The sequence below is a fragment of the Phaseolus vulgaris genome, chromosome 3 (assembly GCF_051622355.1).
Source record: "Phaseolus vulgaris cultivar YP4 chromosome 3, ASM5162235v1, whole genome shotgun sequence".
NCBI lineage: Eukaryota > Viridiplantae > Streptophyta > Magnoliopsida > Fabales > Fabaceae > Phaseolus > Phaseolus vulgaris.
Genome location: NC_143500.1, coordinates 48,554,664 through 48,572,076, shown reverse-complemented (window position 1 = coordinate 48,572,076; position 17,413 = coordinate 48,554,664). Strand labels below are relative to the sequence as shown.

Here is a 17,413-nt window from a genome sequence, read left to right as displayed (position 1 = left end):
GTTGAAGTGGTTCAACATATTGTTATACGTCGAACAGATTGTGGTACCATTCGAGGAATTTCAGTGAATACCCAGAATGAAATGATGCCGGAAAGTACTTGGACACAAACATTAATTGGTCGTGTATTAGCAGACGATATATACAGAGGTTCACGATGCATTGCCGTTAGAAATCAAGATATTGGAATTGGACTTTTCAATCAATTTAAAACCTTTCAAACACAACCAATATCTATACGAACTCCTTTTACCTGTAGGAATACATCTTGGATCTGTCGATTGTGTTATGGCCAAAGTCCTACTCAAGGTCACTTGGTGGAATTAGGAGAAGCTGTGGGTATTATTGCGGGCCAATCCATTGGAGAACCGGGCACTCAATTAACATTAAGAACTTTTCATACTGGCGGAGTATTCACAGGGGTACTGCAGAACAGGTGCGAGCACCTTATAATGGAAAAATTAAATTCAATGAGGATTTGGTTCATCCTACACGTACACGTCACGGACATCCTGCCTTTCTATGTTATATAGACTTGTATGTTAGTATTGAAAATGGTGACATTATACATAATGTGACTATTCCACCAAAAAGTTTTCTATTAGTTCAAAATAATCAATATGTAAAATCAGAACAAGTGATTGCCGAGATTTTGGCAGGAACATACACGTTTAATTTCAAAGAAAAAGTACGAAAACATGTTTATTCTGACTTAGAAGGAGAAATGCATTGGAGTACCAATGTGTATCATGCATCAGAATTTAAATATAGTAATGTCCATATCTTACCAAAAACAAGTCATTTATGGATTTTATCAGGAAAATCAGAAGTTTTTCCCCCGTTGCCGGGGAACATGTTTGATTTGTTGAGTATAATTTCCTAAATATTGTAAATATTTTAATTGTTTTGATTTTGTTTATTTTATTTCATTATAGATTTTATTTTATTTTAATTTACAGATTTTGTGTTTTAAAAAAAAAATTGTTTTTATTTTTTTTCTTTACGTTATTTATGTTAGTTGGTTTTTATTTTTATTTTATTTTATTTTGATTTTAATTTTGTTTTGTTTTCTTAAATGTTATTTCGTTTTTTTTTTCTTATAGATTTAGTTTACGTAGTTTATTTGTAGGTAGTTTTATTTAGGTTTACGTAGTTTTTATTTATTTGTTTTAATTAATTATTTTTACGTAAGTTAGTTAGAAATTCTGTTAGTTGTTTACAATTATACTTTTCAGTTTTATTCTTGTTTAGCTTTATTTTATTTTTTTATTTATTTTATTCCTCGTATTTATTTTTTATTTTTATGTACATTATTTCTTGTTTTTAAGTGTTTTCTTTTATTCTGTTTTTAGTTTTGGTTTTACCTGTATATATTTTTTTTAATATTTTTGTTATTTTTCTCTTAACGTCATTTTAGTGTTTTATTTTTGTTTTTGTTTTATTTTTATTTTATTTTGCAGATTTGTTTTTATTTTATTTTACTTTTTCTTTAAAGAAAAAAAATACTCTGTTTTTTTTTTTTTTTCACTAATGGTAGAAGAACAAACACCACCTATTAAGAGGACACTTGGAGATTATGTCATGTACCAAGGACCAAGGCATTATTCTAGTATCGCAATACCTGCTACCGCTAAGGCCTTGAAAATAAATCCTAATTTTCTCACTCTCATCATTACTCATCAATTCAAAGACATGGATCATGAGGATCCATGTTCACATTTGTCTACATTTTATGAATTGGTGGGAACAATGGGCTTTCAATCAAGTGATCTTGAAAATGCTTATATGCGTTTGTTTTCTTTGTCATTGGCAGGAAAGGCTAAGGATTGGCTCAGATCACTTCCAAATCAGAGTCTCACTAGTTGGAAGGAGGTAGAGGAAAAATTTCTGCAAAGATTTTTTCCAATTTCTCGCTACATCAAAGCAAAGTCTGAAATTTCTGTGTTCAGACAAGGAGTAGATGAATCATTCTATGAGACATGGGAAAAATTTAAAATGTTACTTAGAAAATGCCCAAATCATGGGTTTGAAGATATTGCTCAACTGAGCATATTTTTCACCGGTCTCAGATCTAACACAAAGATGCTCCTAGATGTTGCAACTGGCGGCACAATGATGGCTCTTGATGTAGAACAAGCGACAAGGATTATTGTTGCATTGGTGTCAACTGATTATCAACCCCAACATGATATACAAAATACTCAGAAGGAAGGGTCGTTAGAAAATGCACTCTTGGCTCAAAATAAAATTCTGACACAGCAGATTGGGCAACTAACCGCACAAATGGCTAAATTTCCCCAACAGTTATATGTTGTGCATTCATCTCAAAGCCAGAGTCAATCAATCATGTGTGATTTTTGTGGAGGTGATCATCCTAATGGTCACTGTTCTTATCTGAACAATTCACCTGAAGTTGAGGATTCATCCATGCTTGAAAGAATGAGTAAAGTTGAAGAAGCCCTAACAAAACTTGTGATAATGGAAGAAAATAGCATGACAACGATCAGGAATATAGAGATCCAAATGGGAAAAGTGGCTAAACAATTTGAAGAAATACAAAGTGGTCAGTTTTTAGTTGACAACCAAACCAACCCAAAAGAGCATTGCAATAAGGTAATAGCTGAAAAAGAAGATGAGACTGAGGAGTTAGAGAGAGAAATGAAAAGAAGTGAGGAAGAAAAAATTAAAAATAAGGAGAGAAGTGTTCTTGAAAAAGATTTATCATATCCTCATCCTCCTTCAAAAACAGAGAAGGACAGAAAATTCTTTGACAAATTGCTCCCTAGGAATTATTTTGCAGGAAATCTGAAGCAAGATTCAACATTTGAGAGATTTCTGAAGAATAAGAGCTATATTGAAGAGAGAAATAGAGAGTTGGAGGCTAGATGCAGTATCATGACTCAAAGGGACTTGCTTCAAAATTCTAAGAACTTAGGAGGTTTTAATCTTCCCGTGTCTATAGGTGTTTTATCTGTGGACAAGGCTGCACTGTATTTAGGCGATTTGGAGGTTCAACCCACCAAGATGCAGTTGGCAAAAAGATCCATCAAAGATCCTTATCGTGTGGTTGAAGATGTTCTTGTAACGAGGAAGAATGCATACAACATGATGCAACAAAGAGAGTTGTCCATCTTGAAATAAACAGGCGTCAAGCTAGATGACGTTAAACGAGTGCTTACTGGGAGGCAACCCAGTCCACATTTTAGTTTTATGTTGTTTTATTACCTTTGCTGATTTTATTTAAAATAAAAAATAAAAAATAAAAGTAAATAAGAATAATAAAAAAAAAATCCTATATGCCTCCTAATCATTTTGTAGGTTATGTATTTTTGACCTGGGGACATTCTATTATTCAGGGGGGCAGATCCAGCAAATGAAGCAAGACTGTAGATAAAAATTTTAACAAAAAGCTGGATGATTTCTTAAGAAGAGAGGATTGAGCAAAAATATGGTTTTATCTTTCTAATTCTCTTTTCTTTTCAGTTATTTGAATTTTGTCTTATTTTATCTATTTTATTTTTCGGTTATTTTGTTTTCTGTTTATTTTCTTATTTGTTTAGTTTGTTTATATTGCTTATTTTGAATAAATTTCTTATTAGTTTGGTAATTTTAAGTCTTGAATTATCTTTCTTGACTAAATTTCAGTTTTAATTTGTTTGTTTTCTAGTTTATTTATTTTTTCAAATAAAAAAGAACTAGAATATTAATTTTGAATTGTGGAAAAAAGAATTTGTGTTTAAATATTAAATAGTGAGATGAATTAGACACAGGTTAGAAAAGAAAATATGATTGAATCCCTATTCAAATGTAGTTAAAATATGATACATGAAAAGTTAACAGGGTGATTGATTATGACAGATAATGACAAGACAAAAAGGAATGAGACCATTTAAACCAAGTGAGTGTGTGAACCTGAAACAGTTTTGAGAGTTTTACTGATGATTTGACAGTTGTGGTTGCTTAATTTTTATTTTTGTTGCATCATAAAAGAGCATGAAGATGATTGAGGCATTTGTTTGTGTTAATTAGGAGCCAGGACCAAAAAGCCAACCTTTATATTAGAATTCCATTTTTTTTATCCCCTTTGGGCCAAGAATCTTTTTGTTAATATTGCACCTTAACCTTTATTGATATAATTTCCTACCCTTTAGCATGTTTAAGGAAGGAGAACATAGATGCAATACATATAGAAAAGGGAATGGTTGGTTCTGATTGTGAAAGTCAAAAAGTTGAAAATAGGAAGAATCTTTTCCTATTATTGAAAAGAAAAAAAAAAGGAACAAAAGAAGAAAAATAAATAGAAAAGAAAGATAGAAAAATTTCATGAAAATCATGAAAAGTCAAAAAGAAAATGAGGGAAAAGGTGACATCGAAAGAAAGTGGTAATTAGATAACATATATGTTCTCTATAATTGAATTGTAGATATGTTCTTCTTCTTTAATATGTGCATTTTGTTATCTAAGAAAAACCAGTATTTTTTGGAAGCCCAGCCTCATTACAACCCTGGAAAAGACCTCAAGATTCATGTTTCTAATGTGTTTGTGATTTGAAGATGAAATGAAAAGCAACTGTGATTTGTTATGATTCAGTGAAAATAGAGAGAAACAAACACTTACCCGTGAGCATATGAGAAGATATTCCTTGATGAATTGTCATTTATTTGTTTTGATTTGATCCTGGAAATTGATTGTGTCTATAATTTTCTATATTTGAATTTGGAAGCATCATAAGTTTCTAATTTGATCTGTTGTTTAGTGAATTAAGCTGTTTGATATTTAAATTCAAATATATTCATTTACTTTGCTTGAGGACAAGCAAGATTCTAAGTTGGGGAGAGTGATAAGTGTCTAATTTCAGTAATATTTCATATTAAAATATAGACACTTATGAGGATTTATTGCTAATTTACATATAAAATAATCCCTAATTTATGAATTTATACCTTTTTACAATTTTTTATGATCTTTATTTGAATAAGAGTATTTTATTCCCAAATTTGGTGTTAATTGCAGATTTCTAAGGAAGATTGGAGATTTGGATTAAAGATGAATGATTTGAGCCAAAAAGATAAAGATAGAAGGTCCCAGAATGGAAAAAGATGCAAAGAAAGATTGGGCCTTTTTTATGTTTTATCATTTAGCCCATTAGCGCGACACAATAAACAACCTAACCCTAGAAAACTAGGATAAATAGAGGGCTAGAGGCTCAACCTTAGTGTGCGAGATTGAGAGGAAAACACCATAGAGTGAATTGTAACCCAATTGGGAGAATGGAAGGTGATAGAAGTATGCGTGGCTAATTCTACCCCTTTGGGATTGGGAGTAATCTGCTCAAACTCTTATGTATTGAGGTGATATTTTATATATTAATATTCAGTTCTTGATTGATTATTGGTATTGTTGTTTTACTTTTAATTTTCCGTGACAAATTGAGAATCTTAAATCTGACCGGGAGGTATTTTTAGGGTTCGGACCTAAACAACAATACTTAACATATTTGAGTGCTAGGAATAGATTTGAGATGTTAATTGCTATTAAACGTCTGAGTTTCGTTCTAAGTTGTTCTTATAATTATGCGAGGGATCGATAGTTAGGGAACATTCTTAAGGATTTTATATGCGAGGAATCGATATAAATGATTTTTATACGGGCATCAATTTCAATTAAAAAACTTAATATTGACATGTTAATCAAAATACATGAGAGTGAGAGAGATGAAACTAATCCCTATTTTTCCAATTGAAACAATTAATTCTTTGTCTGTTTTCTTATTGATCATCGCCAACACAACCACTCTCAATACACTTTTAATTGTTTTGTTCTATATTTAACGATTATTGTACTTGATAATTCACTGTTCCTTGTGGGATCGATATCCGTCCTTAGGGACAATTATTAAACGCGGTGCACTTGCCGTAAAAAGTCATCAACATTCAAGATGGGCAAGAAATTATTCAAAGCAAAAGTTTACATTCTAAGCGTCTAATGAATACTTGAAGAAATGCGGCACACAAAGCTTCAACGATCATATTAAAAAATTTATATAAAGACCTTGAAGATAAAGATGAAACACACAGAAACGATACACAAGATTATAAAGTGAACTACAAAATTGTGTGTGAAAAGATAGTTGTCATTTTACAAATTGTATTTGCTATAGTAGAGTGTCTAGTGAGTTGGGTAGTTAAAACTCGATTTTGTGAAAAGCTCTTAGATAGTTTGCTTAAAGGGATTGGACGTAGTCCAAGTGGTGGGGTGAATCAGTAAGTATTCAAATTAAATCTACATCAAATTTAAAATTTATGTAAATACTTATAAATAACCAATTTAAAATGTCTTCTTTGTACGTAGTAGTGAATCTTTATTTATAAGAATGTTATTAAGTTTAGTAAAAGATATTTCTTACCTTTAAAACTCTTCTCTTAAGCCAATCTTATTTGATGTTACATAATAATTCTTCTTTTTTAACCAAATTTTAACTATTTTATCTCAAAATTTCAATAAAATATAAAAAGAATACTCCATTTACTAGCAAAGATAAAAAAAATTAACAATAAAAGTAAAAAATAAAGAATACATATCCAATAATATTTATTAAAAACACGATTATTGTGTACGTGTTGAAAGGGTTACCCAACAATAGTGTAATTTGAAAAATGATAAGTGGACCTGACATGGAAAGGATTGACATTTAAATAGATAAATTTAGAAGTTTACAAAAAATAAACTTTGAGAAGGATAAAACATGCTAGGGACTTAGAGGAAAGATATAGTTATTGTTCTTACAACCAGGACCGAGAACACTTAAGTAAGTTGATAAGACCACCTTCTTCCACTGATCTGCAGGTTTTGGGCTTCTCTCCAGACTGGGCTTTCGGTTTCTCTTCAGGTAGGACTCTCGGCTTCTCTCCAAGTAAAACTCTCGGCTTCTCTCAGGTAGGGCTCTCGACTACTTCTCCTCACGGATGAGTGTGTGTACTTGCAAGGCACTCCGATACCAAAGTCAGAAATAGTTTTATGTTCTTTAGATAAAATTCACTCTTACTTACCTCTTCCTCTATTTATAGAGTTTTGTTATTGGGGTCATTTCTTATTTGGACTTTTCTTTCTGCACCACTTTATTACTTTACACATACCCATTAATTTGGACTTTTATTAAATTAGGTCTTGCTATAGTAATTATATATATATATATTTTTTTTTATTTTTTTTTTATTCTTTCGTGTAAATTTCATGTGTAATTCTCGACATAACTTCTTGGTTATACCTTTCGGTTACAGTTATGATAGTGGATAATTCCTTATAGAAGCTTTTGGTTTAGAAACTTTTGTAAAAAGGTTCAAAGGAAAAAGGCTCTAAAACTCTTTTTGTAAGGATGGAGAAGAATTTGAAAACTCTCCATTCAGAGTTTTATTTGTCGAAAACATGTCATGTCACTCTTTTATCTTACAAAATCACAATCAAGCGGAATTGTGAAACGAAGTACGAATCCTTACGTCAAATAGATAGAAATAAATTGAAGAAGGATTTTGTTTGATCGCATCGTTTTGTCAATGTACATATTTAGTCTCTAATAAATTTTACAGCAAATATGGTCTAAAATTCAAAAATTAAATAATTTTAGTTCAACATAATATATCATATAATTGCTTTAAAATGCTGACATAATTTTTTATAATAACAATGTTAAAACTTATAATTTAAAATTGTTATTAACGTTCTAACAAACGAGTGACTAACATTATCATTAGACACGTCAACATTTTCGGGTAGAAATTGAAAAATATATCAACAGGTACGAGGTTCGGACACTTCTCTTAAATGTGCGTATCTGTGTCGGACACACGTATCGATATTGACATTCGTAGGACACTTATCGGTGAAGTGTTCAATTCAAAAACTATTTGTTGAATTTTTAAAAATTCTAGCACGGTTTTAATACAATTTTAAAAGGTATAAATACAATAATTTTCTAAAAACTCAAATTTATTGTATAAATTTTTATTATGATTATAAAAATAAGGAACAAATTTTTTTGAACCAGTCATGAAAAATATCTTCCTGCTCCCAAAAGAATCTGAAACATACTTTTTGCACATAAATATTTATTTTCAATTTATATAATTCAAAATTATATAATATATAGATCCGTGTCCCCGTGTTTAGAGATTATACGTATCTCTGTGTCAGTATCCGTGTCGTGTCAGTGTCTGTATCCGTATCTGTGCTACATAGGGAGTCAATGTTTTTTTTTTCAATTTTAAAACAACTACAGGTCAAATTTATAATTATTTTTTTTATAAGAACAAAAATTTTATAAGTTTACGAAATTAGAAAGATAAAAAATATTGACTGGTTTAAATATAAGGATAGAAAATATATAAGTTATGTTATCTAGTTTAAATAATAAAGGCAACAAGATATAGAAGGCAATATGAGTAATTATGGTAATAAGCATATGGAAATAGAGAAATTCTATATTATCTAGAAATAGAATGGTAAAGAGGATAAAGAGGAAATATTTGGAAATATACAATTAAAAGTTTTAGCATGTATTATAACTAAAATATCTAAAGCAAACTTCTTCTTATTATAGTCAAACTGATGTCTATAAGTCCAAAAACATGGATTTAAGGTATACAAAAATAATACATAAGTTTGACCAATTATAACTCAAATTTCAAACAATCAGTAAGATAATTTAGACATCAATATATTAAATTATATATGTTGATCTAACTAACTAAATAAAAATTAAATATATTAAAATTTTGTATTAGCTTGGCAATATAACTAATAAATACAAATTATTGAATAACATTGTCGACTTAGCCTAGAGTACTATATTTTTTTTTTTAATTTTCTCAGCCCCTTCGACATGCTAGACCTTGTTGAACTGCAACTACGCCCTGAGAATCAATGCAGAGTTTAGTTTTAGATTTTTAAACATTTTTTCTTTGTAATTTTCAAGTAAATTATATTAACATGGCTAAAGAAAATTTAAATAATATTAAAAATAACTAAATTATTGTTTTAAAATTAATAAACATGCTACTATTAAGATTATGGGACAAGTGTTAAAATATCTTTTTCTATTATCAATATTTTTTTTATCAGCAATAAAAAATTAATAAATATGAATCACTTCAAGGGTGGTTCAACCCTTATACAAAATTGCACTTTATCCTCCTCCTACCAAGAAACATCTACCATACTGACAAAATCAAACAAAATAAAAAATTCTCAAACAAGACATATAGAAACCAGCCTCATACAAGCCAAAGGGTCCAAACACCAATTAGAATAGGAGAACAAACCAAAACAGGATTTTGAAAAAATCCAAGACCAAACTTTTACTTGAACCATTGCGAACACTTCAGATGCGTCAGCTACGCCCCTTTTAAAGATGACATTGTTCCTGTGTTTCCAGATTTCATTTACTACTCCAACTCAAATTGCACGCCAAATATCATTAACTGGACCTGAAGCATTGCACATCCTGAATTGTAAAAAATTTGACACAGGATCGTTGTGGAACACAAGCGACACACCTGGCCACCCAAAGCAATGACTCCAAACAAGCCAAGCAAAACTGCAATAAAAAAACAAGTGGCGACAAGACTCCTCCTCCTTTACTCACAAACTACCAAAACATTTTCAACCAATATACCACGTCTTTCCAAATTGACCCTAGTAGCAATCTATTATTAGTAATGATATTTTGACAACATGTTCCAATGTACAATGTGTGATTAATGCTATAAAAAAGAGGTTATTTTCATCATTTCATGCAAAACTGAATTTTTAAGCAGAGAAATGGAGTTGTAAATTGGTGTGAGTTGTCAATATATTACTTATTTTCTATTATAATCCACCAAAGATTGTATAAGTTTGTAGATGAATGATATATTGACAACCTGCTGCATTATACAACCTCTAATTGATGATATAAAATAAATGTATTTTTATTATTTTATATAAAAATTAAAATTTTAAGCAAAGAAAAAAAGTTGTATAATGAGACAAGATTGTGAATGTATCATTTTTCAAGTTTATAACTTCTAGAAATTGAGTAGCGTTGTACACATATATAGCAACCGATCAGTATAAACCTACAACTTGTTAGAGTAGCAATTGTTGAATTACAACCAATAGCAACCATTTGCTTATGATGCCCCCTGCCATGCCATTGACACAAGGGAGTTGCAGACTTGTAACCTTTAGCCATTATCAACAACACTTTCTCTCTTTAATTAATTTCCTTAAGAGACGTAACTCCTTTCATATTTTGTAGTAATTATTTGATGGAGGCGTTTGAAGGAGGGTGGGGGGAGATGCTTGAAGAACAGGGGTCAGGTGAGGGAGATGATCATATGGGTGTTACATATGGAAGAAATTTCTATTTGGTGCAATTAGGCAATCTCTTGCCTTTTGGTTAGCTTTTGAAATTTGTATGTACCGTGTTACAAACTTAATAGTCTCTGGTTAGTCTCATGTTATCTTCTGGCCTGATACTATTGTAACTTTTATCTTGCATTATATATATAAATATTCTACAAGAAAGGAAGTACTAAAGTTATCGTAAGTTTAGTAAAGGATAAGATTTATAAGAATACTGTTTTTTTGGTTGTACCTGAGATAGGGGAATCCAATTCTTACCATCACATATAGCAAACAAAAAGTGAAGATCACACGTCCATAATGATCTACTACAATTATACCTAGGAAACACCGCACAATTTTACAGGAGTATATAATAGACTGTCACTAGCTTCGCATTTAATGCACCCTCACCATTATTTGTTTCAGGTGGTCAAGGATTCAGTGGTCATAGATTTCATCTTCAAAATTTACTGTTTAGTTAAAAGGCACTTGTTCAGAGAAATTAACAGAAAACAAAATATGGTAAAAATGTACTTTAATGATATTGCAATTTTCAATAAAAATGTTTTTAGTCATTAAGACATTCGTTGACCTCTTCTCATTTCAAAATTAACGGCTTTTGGTTACCAAGAGACAATTAAACTATCATAGATTTGAATTTTGGATAAAATGTTTAAAATCTCAAGAATGTCTAGAAATAATAAAAATGCACCAGGAAAAAAATGAAAGAGCTGCATTGATAGTATCTAAAAGCATGAGAAAGACCTAAAAGTAAGTTGTGATCTAGTTATTTACTCTAAAAAGTAGAATGTTACTATTTAAGAAAGTTACTAAGAAAGAGTAAATAGGAAAATAATGAATGTCTGTTATTGATAAAGTAGAAAGCGGGAAAAAATGATGTTCAAGCAGGTAACCAAGCAGAGGCAAAGACGACGTTGTGTCCTTTCCAAGTGAGGAGAATGTGTTCATCTTCCCTCTTCAATCCCCACCCCGCAGCATGCTCATCAAGCATGCCCTTCACCTCCGCAACAGAGTCATCACTGAAAGCCACCCCTTGAAAGTTCGCGTTTTTCATTCGCTGCTCCCACCTAGTCTTAGGCTCAACCCTCTCCACCCTCTCAATCCCTTCGTGCGCTATCACGTTCTCAATCTTCCAGCAAATGTCTGCTTCGTACCACTGTCTTTGCTTGCTCCCTCGTGGAAGGAACGTGTCCACAGTGTCGTAAGGTATCCATAGATAGTTAAACGCAGATCTTAGCCTGCAAACCAAGTTATTGGATGTCAAATCCGCATCTTCATCTACCAAGATTACAACCGTTGGATCCAAACCCCGCAGGGATTTAAGGAACAAGGATCGCAGCGAGGAAGTGGAAGTAACACTAACAGCAGAAGAAGCAGCAGCAGAAGAAGAATCGTAGAGCAAAGAGGCCAAGTCAGTTTCAGGAATTGCGTGTAGGGATTCGTCGGGGATGTAGTGAAGCATCATGTGACAGTTGATAACCAAAGCCTCACAGGAGCGAGGTTCTGCTGCGTAAACAAAATGTTGTTGTTGCACTCTTAACTGTTCGATCAAACCCGCGAAGCCGTCTTGGTAAGTGGAAGAAACCACTCTGAATTCCATGACGACGTTTCTGGACCTTGCGAAATTGATCAACTTGGCGCCGAGTTCGTCGTAGGAGAGGTCGAGCATAGGAGGGATGTCTCTGCAGGTGGCATCGGCAACAGTAAGTTTAATGAGGGGAGTGACCTCGTGGCGGCTGGCGATGGCGTCGATGAGCGTGGGAATCTGCATGCAATGCGTGAGGCTCAGGTCGACGATGTGGATGACGGAGAAGCCCTCGGTGGCTGCTAGGACGGCAGCGTTGGCGGCGGTGAAGCCGAAGCGGTGCCAGGGAGTTAGGTCGACGAAGTTGGCGAGCTCGATGACGGAGAATTTGTGGGTGTCTATGGAGAGGTTGGTGCGGTCGTGATCGGCTACAGCGACGAGCATCTTGGTTTGGGCGGCACGTGCGGTGAGAGCGCGGAGGAAGCTGGAGGCAAGACGTTGATTGGAGTCGCCGTCGGGGGAGGCTATGTTGTTGAGGACCCAAAGGATTTGTTGTGCGAGGGTTACGTCGTTTGTTTGAATGGCGTTGGCACAGTGAACAAGTAACTGTTCCATGCAGTTAGCGTCTCCGAAGTTGGTTAAGGCCTTGGAGGTAGGAAAGCCTGCAGGCCAGGGCCTAGTCCTAGGGATTTGGTTTTTGTTCATGGTAGGGTTGGGGAGGGGTGTGATTTGGTGGAAGGGAGGCAGTTGGGGTGTGAATTGCGTCATGGACAGCGCAGGTGTTGGGATGATGGGTTTTGAATGAATTAAAAGGAAGGAGAAGAAAGTTGGGCAGAGGTGAAAGGAGAATTAATGAGAGAAGAGGGGAAAAGGGAAAGTGACCTGACTAGTAGTGGGTACCTTTGCCATTGGGAAGCGATCCAAGTTGTGGGTGAAAATTGGCAGTAGAGTTTGGGAGAATTCTGCTCACAAAATAGACAGTTCAGCTTTTTCTTGAGGGATTATATTATCGTTCTTCCCAACAGAGACTGATCGGTGGAGGGGAAACTCTCGGCCCGAGAAAACATATTTGAAGTCAAATTGGGCAAAAGAGACCCTTCTAGGGGGAGTTCAGGCTTTTTCAGATGGCAAAAGGAGTAGTGCTGAGAACATCACTTTCATGGCTACAAAAGGTGCTAATCCCACTCCACTCTCCAGAGATAATTAACCCTTTTTATCTTTTCTGATTTTGGTTTGTTTTCAAAGAGAGAGAGAGATGAAATATAAGAGGGAGGCAGTGGAGAGAGGGTAGTACCTGTAGCCGTAGGAGCACTGCTCGTGTTGGATTTTGGAGGCATGTGAAGCAGCCGGCCAGCAAATTGTTTGTATATGGGAGTTGGGGTTTTGTCATGTAATGGTGGGCACTGTGGGAGGGATTTGAGGCAGTTAAGCTTTTGGCTCACTCTCTCACGGGTCATCACATAATTGAACAAATCATTTTTTCATCACCACCTCCTTTTCCTTTCTTTTCTGCCCCCATCAGAATGTGCTATATTTTCTCACTCCCATGTTCTCAAACCACAATAACACACATAATGCATATCAATGCCCAGCTACCTAGGATGCACTTCTTAATTCACAAACTTAACATCGGACAAATACAAACCTATTCCCACCTTCCAATGCTCTCCTTATCGGACTTCATTTCTCTCATCAATTTTTTATATTTTAATATCTATAATTTAGTTTCATGCATTTAAATTTAAAATCTTTATACATGATTTGAACTTTTATTTCTTCATTATCACATTTTCATCAAAAACAAATTCATAATCTCATAAAGCTCTCAAAAAAATTCTTTCAAAATTCATATGTCCTCTCCATTGCATCTTACGGAATATTTTTACTTTATCTCAAACTTTTATTAGGTTCCATTATAAATTTTATTATTTTCTAATCATCATATTCTCTTCTGATTTTTCCATATGCACAACCTTGTGACAGTTCAACCCACTTATGAAAAAACACAATAAAATTTATAAATAAAAACTTAAAATTGTATTAACCTCTATAAATCATACAGAAGACAAATTTTTACTTTATCTATATATGTCTAAATATACAAAATACATAATGTATATAGAGTCATTTATCATTAGCTCTAGAATAAGATCAATAAAGAAAATAATTGACTACACCTTGTAAGTTTCTAGACCTTGACAATCTTTCTTATATTACTTAGTGCCAGAGTATCCTTTATTAAAAACTGTGTAGTTGCTTTTTAATTTGATGATTCAGCCAAATTGAGACTTTTGTGCAATAGTCTAGCGATAAGGAAATGTTTATTAACACTAATTTTGTTATACTTGTAAAAAATAGTTTAGAAATTAGATATATGGAGGAATCAGACCAAACCATCTAGACTTTTTTTTAAATAAGATGATAATCACATAAACATGATTTACATTAATATAAAAAAAATGCTTTGATTATCATAATATAATAACAAATTATTTTAAAGAAGACATCTTAAGATCATTGAGTAAGTAAGTTATTTTAACTCATAAATCATGTAAATATGGTAAGATTTACATGGATAGACATAATAACAACTAGAGGAAGATCATGAAAGACACTAACATTGAAAAATTGGTAGAAGGAAAATAAATAATAAACATGGTACAAAGAGAAAGATTTTAGCATAGTTTTAGGAAGAAACTCGTATACTAAAATGTAACAGAATAAGAATAAGAAGATATTTTTATTTTGTGTATGTAAAAAAAAATAAAACACATTACATATATAAAGTTATTTTATCCCAAATTTTAGAACTTGACAACCTTGTTTTTACTATTTGGTGTCCAAGTATCATTTTTTTTCAATGTAGTTACGGCATAATTTAATGAATGGACTATTTTAGAAATTTTGTATAATACAAAAAGGTTATCATATCCTCATCATTTATGAAATATAAAAAAATAAATTACTTAACTTCAATTTATATATCAAAAGGTTTGATAAACATTCTTTTGTTTTTTTTAAAAAAAATAAGAAATAATATTTTATGTGTTTTTTTTATATTTGAACAACACTGGCAAATGAAAAAAAAAATTGCTCTTAACCATCTTGGTTTTCATGATGGATAACAAGAAATGTCCTTTACAATTGATCCATTATTAAAAAGTTATAGCTTTATAGTGAGCTCATTTAACTAATTTTTCTCTCAAATAAATAGTGTTAGAATTTTCTTTAACAAACTTGTGCAACATAATTGGATGGTTGGTTTTGATGGAAGAGCTTAAAGGATAAAAACCTTGTCAATGGTCCCATAGGCCTTATCATTACACAACTTAAGGAAAGAAAACAAATGTTGGGAAAATTGAAGAGAGAAATAATGGGGAGGTCTTTACTAACGGATTACTAGTCAAAACACAATAAAACATGACACTATTACTTAAAATTTTAATACATTAGTTTTGTGGTTTTTTTTTATCTAGATGTTGTTTAGCTTACTCATTTCTACATAATGTGAGACTCCAACTCACACTGGCTCAAACAACATTATTGTTTGATATGCTCAAACTCGAGGGATAGTGTATCAATGTTAAAGGTCTTACGCTTGAGGGAAAGATTGTTAGGATTCTGGTGAGTTGGAGTTTTACATGGTATAGAAATAAGCAAGTTGGATAACATATATGAAGTCCCAAAAAACTTATTGTTCTTAGGTTTTTGGTTGAAAATGATTTCATATTCTCATGTGTATTAGCTCATGACACATTTGTGATTATTCATCTTGATATTTCTCAAATCGAATTGTCCAACAAATAATACCATAGTTGATATGATTTGTCTTAGTGACTCATTCAAACAAATACGAATAAGTAGATAATAGACTCTAGATATATGCATCCCATGTATCAAAAGTCTTACTGACATAATTTGAGTAAGCATGTCTCATTGGGGTGAACAAGAGTATAAGTAAGAATTACAATTAGATACATTTGATTAAAAAAACTTTAATCTAAGAGAAAATCACTAATGTGAAAGTGACATAAACTTTAGAAAGAGATATTTGATATTCAAATATGACTTGTAGTCAAATATTGTTTAAAAAAATACAAGTTGAAAAACATATAAGTGAAAAAAAAAAACATCATAAACCTATTTGAATTGAAAATATTATATTCAATATATAACTCATAACTAATTAATCAATATATCGTGATGTTTCTTTTAAATATATATTTTTTCTCATATTAACAAACACTTAAATAAGAAAAAAAACATACGGATGGCTAATTAATCAATATCTTTTTATATTTTTTTCAAATATATGTTTTCTCTCGTATTAACAAACACTTAAATAGGAAAAAAAATTACTGATGACTAATTAATAATTTTCTTTTGATATTTCTTTCAAATATTTTTTTTCTCTCCTATTATCGAACACTTATTCTAACAGTGTCAACTAGAAATCAAATTAATTGATCAGTATTGAAATCAAAGTCATTGAACAGTGATTATTAAAAGTAAGAATGAATGCATATCTAAGCAGCTATTAATAAGTGGAATTGATGAGTATTAATTATCTACCTGGGTCCTTGTACTGGAATGACTTTGAAGATGAACCTTTTTTGGAGGTAAAACAAGATAAAGAGAAACAAGCAAGTCAAGATCAATACTTATAAGTGCATTACTATTTATTTTAGCCAGTATATGAGAACAAAAAAAGTATTATTATAAAAAAAGATAGTTTACTTAAGTGATTTTGATATGAGAACAAACAAGATAAATTTACTAGCATTAAAGTTTTGGAATTTCTTGTATGAGTCGCATGCGTTGGGTGGTCTAGAATATTTTGTTTTAGGGTGAAAGAAATACTACTACATACATAGCTTATATGTTTGGCATAGCCTTTGCATGAAAGATTTGAGTATACAAATTTGTTAGATCGAATCCAATTGAAAATGTCATTTACCTTTTATTTAGTTGAATGATAAAACCAAATTTTGAACTAAAAACCTTGTACAAATTACAATCCAAAACTGTTACTTAATATAGCAGAATACTATTTCACGTGAAATAAAAGAGTAATAAACATGTTGGAAGAAGTTTATTGGTGAGCGTTCTCCACTGCAAAACACATTGCAGCAGCCATTGTAAAATCAACATCATCCAAACATTATTAGTCTTGCGCATGTAGAATGTGAAGATCACGTCTTAGACAACAAAATAATGGCAAACAAAAGTATGTTGGAAGATCATTAAATCAACAAATTAAACGGAGAGAGAGTAAAAGATTATTAATTTGTACTTTGTATGTGAAGTAAATGATCCCAAAACCAGGTAGATAATAAACCATATCATCCACTCTATCCATCATATATTCTCATTATAATTTTTTAATTCATAGTTTGACTCTGCTTTTCGAATAACTCTGGAATCTTGCTATTTTTTATTCCGTATATCAAATGAAGTAACAACACCTCCGCAATAATGAGTTAAAA

The 17,413-nt window shown here is 31.9% G+C and overlaps 1 protein-coding gene and 1 pseudogene across 1 annotated transcript; both read right to left on the bottom strand.

Annotated features, from left to right (window-relative positions):
- Nucleotides 1-1,919: 1,919 nt before the first annotated feature.
- LOC137808883 (small nucleolar RNA R71) lies at nucleotides 1,920-2,025 on the bottom strand (annotated as a pseudogene).
- A 9,063-nt stretch (nucleotides 2,026-11,088) lies between these two features.
- On the bottom strand, nucleotides 11,089-13,261 carry LOC137808234 (GRAS family transcription factor). The gene has a single exon (XM_068609254.2). It carries the CDS (start codon nucleotides 12,693-12,695, stop codon nucleotides 11,283-11,285), a length of 1,413 nt encoding a protein of 470 aa, XP_068465355.1. The 5' UTR covers nucleotides 12,696-13,261; the 3' UTR covers nucleotides 11,089-11,282.
- Between the last annotated feature and the right edge of the window lie 4,152 nt (nucleotides 13,262-17,413).

Bases quoted from the DNA above. Each gene is read 5' to 3' on its own strand.
- LOC137808234 (XM_068609254.2), bottom strand. From the start codon at position 12,695: ATGACGCAATTCACACCCCAACTGCCTCCCTTCCACCAAATCACACCC.